Here is a 5,000-nt window from a genome sequence, read left to right as displayed (position 1 = left end):
GCATTCACCAACACCTCCCACAATGCAGGAGCAGATGCCGCTGATGTCATGCCAGTGATGGGGTGCGAGTGTTCCGGGTGTGCAAGCATAAAATCAATCGTGCATACCGTTATCAGTCTCTCTCTTTTCACTTGGAAGGCAGCAAGGGATTAGGTGCCGCCCTTTGGGTGCGCGGCGCATTGCGTTTTAATCAATTTTTGTTATTTATTCAGTTTTCCTACCGGGCAAACAGATTTGATATGAAGGAGGAGTGTTGCATCTTGTATTTTTTTGACCAACAAAAATGATTAATTTTGTTTAACAAAGTGTTTTTTCATTCCTTATAATATTGCCTATCGATGGACACTACTTTTTCCATCTTTCAGATAATTTTCGGATTCCGTACCGAAAGAAATTCTCGTTTTTTGAAGCAATCCAGTCAATTACCCTTCTTTCGATACTTTCATCAAGCGTATGGTTCTGTGCAGCCAAATAAGTTTTTTAAGTAACCAAACAAGTTGTATGCAAAAGGAACAATGTCTGGTGTGTCCTAAATGGTCAATGTTTCATACATTTTCCATCTTTTGTAAAAAGTTTTTGACCGGTTTTGCAACATGTGATCAAGCGTTATCATGTTTAAAAAATAGTTTTTCCAGATTGTGACCGTTTTTGTTTGCCAGAGCTCGCTTCAAATGGATCTATTGTTGACAATAGCATCATGCTGTAATCAACAAACGAGAACTTTCGGCAGCCGTTTTCTTTATAGAATGAATGAAAGTTGCTAAACATCCCCGCAGAATAGATCATATAGACACGCAACGCAATATTTTCAACTCTGGCAGATTAGCAATAAGCAGTCCTTTAAGTCCGTACCATATTGAACTTAAACCAGCATTGTGGCCAACGGATCGAAGCTAAATAGGTACCACAGAAGCACGAGAGTGTGAAGTATCAAGGCAAAAAAAGAAGAATCCAGCGTTTATGAACCCCGGGGATATGAATATTCTTAGCCAACAGGATGGAATAGGTCGTCGTCGCGCCGTGCCGTGCCGTACCATTCCTATCCAGCTGTGGTTAATGACTTAGACAGTCCGGTTGTGCAAAAATAGAATCAACACCGCCACAACGTGAACTGAATCCGCTAGATCCAGCTCGGATCCATATGGTACTCGAGAAACGATTCGAAAGGACCTGTTGCGCGACACTAGCAATATCCTCTACCGGTATCCGGTAGGAGATGACCCAAGGCCAGAAGTGTCAAAGGTTCGATCCGTTGCTCAAACACATCACGCGTACGTACACCCAGGGAACGAGCGCTGCCGACGCTAACATGAAATATGCAAAATCAATACTTTCCCAACCATTCCAACGTTGCTGTCACTGCGGGCCCGTTGCGCGCCCGTACGATGATGGTTGGATTTGTTGGCCCGGCTCGCAGTGGTGCTGCGAGTGGAAGACACGATGGGTTATGAACCCTTTTCGACCTCCGGATGGCATGATAGGGATTGTTAAAGGGTGAAAGAAAGAAAGAGCACCGGCAAGGCGTTTGGTTATGAAGTGGTAGTGCGCACTTCAAAGAAGGACAGAGAAGGGGGACCTTCCACGTCCAAGCAGGCTTTGATCGATATCCAACCGAAGGTGTCGGTGTGACAGAAGGAACCAATCCAGCAATCGTGAACCGAGTAGCCGTAGTAGGCGAGGAGAAAGAAGCCAAGCGTCAATAGTACAAGCTTTGCAGCTTTTTCAGATTTCCATTTCCAGAACCGAACGGTTCGATATGGGTGGGGGAATATGCTTTAACAGAATGGACGGCATGCTTCCCGGGGGGGGGGATCTGAGATACCGCACGTCGCATGTACAAGCGCCTGAACAAACTTCAACGCAAACAACGCCATGAAACGTATACGCAGATAAAGGGGATACACGAGAAGCGCTCTATATCTCACGATCCCATCACAAGCTTCTTGACCACAAGAGCACACATTCACACACACACACAGCTACACACAAGGTGTTGTTCCTGTGTGTTGCATTTCATCCCCCGGTTCAGCGCGGGATGTAGTCAGTCCCATCCAAACATCTAAAAGCTCTCCAGAGAGTTCACTAGTGAAGTGCGGCTTCCCACTTCCCACTAATAAGACTACACCACGACGTTGTTTGACGTCATGGCACGAGCGAGCGAGGTTGGAGCAAGCATGCACGATTTGGACGATGCGACCACCCGGTCTTATGTAACGCCGTGGATTGTGGGGAGATAAGCCAGTCTGAGACAGCACCCCAGAGTCGAGGAGATTCTGTACGCCGGTCCAGCATACCTGGCGGTTGGGCTGGGTCATCGAGGAACTTGCGGAACTTATGCTATATCAGATTAGACCCCTTTTGTTGGTGGAATTTGGCTGGTGGTGATAAGACCACATGCGGAAACGGAGCAGGCAGGCAGTACGCGGGGTGAAGCGAAGAAATCAATCCAATCGCTTGATAAGAACAGGCCTTCCTCTACACACACGCACACACACACACATGACCGCCGTGTGCGATGTTTCCGCATCGAACGAACGAGGGGCTACTGCGGGCAGCGCCATCGATATATCAAACTCGCGCTGACATCGCGGAGGGTATACCCATCGGGGTAGGAATAATTTAATCCAAGAATAGCATCGATATTCGGCATCGAAGGTACCAAGCATTCGTTCGTGGTTCCAAAGCCAAAGCCAAGCCAGGTTGGTGCGGGGCTAGGTCAATCACGGAGTGCTGCCCGAGAACTTCTAGTTTGTGGTTGCGCAATTTCGGTGCGGTCATAAAGACCGCTGAGACGTTCTTAACCTTGGCTCTCCCCCACCTGGAATACCGGGAACATGAAGGAATGGTTTAAATCAGTCGATCAATACTCACTTCACGTTCCAGTTGTTATCGCAGTGACTCATGTTGGTGCTGTTGCTGCTGTTGTTGTTGTTGGCTCACGATCTCAATCCCCTGTTGGTCGAATACGTTTTTCGTAGATGCCTTTTCTTGTTCTGGAGCTTCTTGCCTAACCACACACCACACGTAATCCACCGTTTGGATCTGTCACATTGAGATGTCGTCCCGCGGTCAACATACGCTGCCACTAAACTTCGCCACCAAAAACCACCAACCTGAAAGGAAATACGGGAACAGACACGTCAATGACCGCGGCACCAGCAGAACACTCGCGAGGTTATCACACGTTCGCGATCGGAATCGTTCTGAGCTCTGTGGCCGTTGCCTTTGGTACATTTCCAAAGGATAAACTCAACCCTCCCCCCTCCCCCCCCCCACCACGACAGAAATCGCCAAATTATCTTATCGCTCGCCCTCCGTGCGGTCAGTGTGTGGCTATCGTTATCGTAAGCGATTGTCGCGGCGAAAATGTGGAGCTGAATCGCAGGCGGGCTTCAGCCACCGCGACATGACTTTGCCAAGCTGCAAAAATATTGAAGTTGACAACTTTTTGGGGATCTCCGCCCTCCATTCCGCCCTTCGCCTCCGTCCGTCCGTGCCAGGCCAAGAGCAAGACCATAAACGCGCCGCTAGTCATGGCGGTCGCGGTGTTGTCGCTCCTTGACATGGCCTGTAGCGCAGCTGAGCAACCCGCCTAGGGAAGGGTGATTGCTGCCTTCGCCTCACGCCGCTTTCAAACTGGACACGCACGACGCCGGGCGCTGTGTACTGTCGGCCAAGGTGAGTCGGTTCCAGCTGCGCCACGGATAGTCGTGATTACGATGACAGAGGGGGGAGGAGAGCTATCGCGCGATAGGGTTACCAGATTCGTTCGTTCGCTCGATCGCTTTGCTGCTGCTCCTGTGACATTCGGATCCAAGTAGCTTCGTGGCTTGACTTCTAAAACTAGTTTCTGGTAATGACCTTCGCTCGCATGACATCCACATTGCCGGCATTCGGTGCCTTGAACGTGCAGAATGCACAAAAACAGACACGACGGTTTAGATTTTACGAAGCAAGGTAGGAATCCTTTACGAGGATTATCTCTCTACGGTGTCACGTTACGTCGCACCGAGCGGAGAGGCTATTTCACCCCCTAAAACCATAGCTAAAAGTCTGCAACAGAATGTTTGCTATGTTTTTTGTCTGCCTGCTGTTGCTATTTGCTGAATGGTTTTAGTAGCTGTAATTAACTTTACGAAAAGTCTTACTCCGTGAATGTTTTTATGGTTTCCAAATGCTTAATGTATGTTTCAAACAAATGTAAAGTATTTAAAAACATTCTACTACCTTCGTGAATGATAATTCATATCTATATCATCCATGAATGACGCAATTTGCAATATAAATGCATGCAGTACTAATACAATGTTCGCCGGTCTGTTGGTGATCAAGGATGGAACATGATATTAATATTATTATTTATTTATTTCTGTTCAACATAACAAATATTTAAAAGAACTTAAAGGGCACACACTGGTGCTTAAAGGTATAACTGATAGGCGAATTCCCTTTACGGTAGCTTGGTTGATGTAGTGGATGCGAAAACTATAATCACCACAACATACTAGAAAACATACTCTACGAAAAGTCCTTGAGAGCACCAATCAACCAGGTGATGGGTTCACGTTTCTTATCGTTCGTTCGGTATTGGGACGGCCTCTAATCAACGGCCTGCAGCTTTGAGTACATCCCCGCAGCCGCCATTTGAGCAGCATAAAGAGCAACCCCTAACGAGTTTGTTTAGTGAGCTGTTGTGTACGACGTTGACGTTGACGTTGTCGTCGTCGTTGTCGTTGTCGTTGGCGTTGCTGCGGGAAGCAGCGGGTTGCTGTGCGCCACATGTTGAAGCGCTTCATGTGCTTCATGCGGCTGCTTCGATGATGACGACACTTTCTGACACACTTCGAGCTGCTCCTTTCTTCACTCAATTAACCGTACACTGAGCTGGCTACCAATTCGCGGACAGCAGGGAACGCGAATTCGGTGTTTTTTTTTCCTTTTCATTTTGCTTTCCGGCCCCACCACCCCCACGAAAAGAAGATGAAAAAAAAAACGGGGAA

The 5,000-nt window shown here is 47.8% G+C and overlaps 1 protein-coding gene across 4 annotated transcripts in view; it reads right to left on the bottom strand.

Annotated features, from left to right (window-relative positions):
- LOC125953756 (phosphatidylinositol 4,5-bisphosphate 5-phosphatase A) overlaps nt 1–5,000 on the bottom strand; it is an 11,987-nt gene that overhangs the window by 6,483 nt on the left and 504 nt on the right. For all 4 annotated transcript variants that reach the window (XM_049683521.1, XM_049683525.1, XM_049683523.1 and 1 more), the window contains exon 2: nt 2,872–3,113. In XM_049683521.1, coding sequence (XP_049539478.1) covers nt 2,872–2,903 — 32 coding nt within the window. In that variant the 5' untranslated portion in view covers nt 2,904–3,113. The remainder of the gene's footprint in view (nt 1–2,871; nt 3,114–5,000) is intronic.

The sequence above is a fragment of the Anopheles darlingi genome, chromosome 3, assembly GCF_943734745.1.
Source record: "Anopheles darlingi chromosome 3, idAnoDarlMG_H_01, whole genome shotgun sequence".
In the NCBI taxonomy this organism is placed as follows: domain Eukaryota; kingdom Metazoa; phylum Arthropoda; class Insecta; order Diptera; family Culicidae; genus Anopheles; species Anopheles darlingi.
This window is presented reverse-complemented; position numbering and strand designations above follow the sequence as displayed.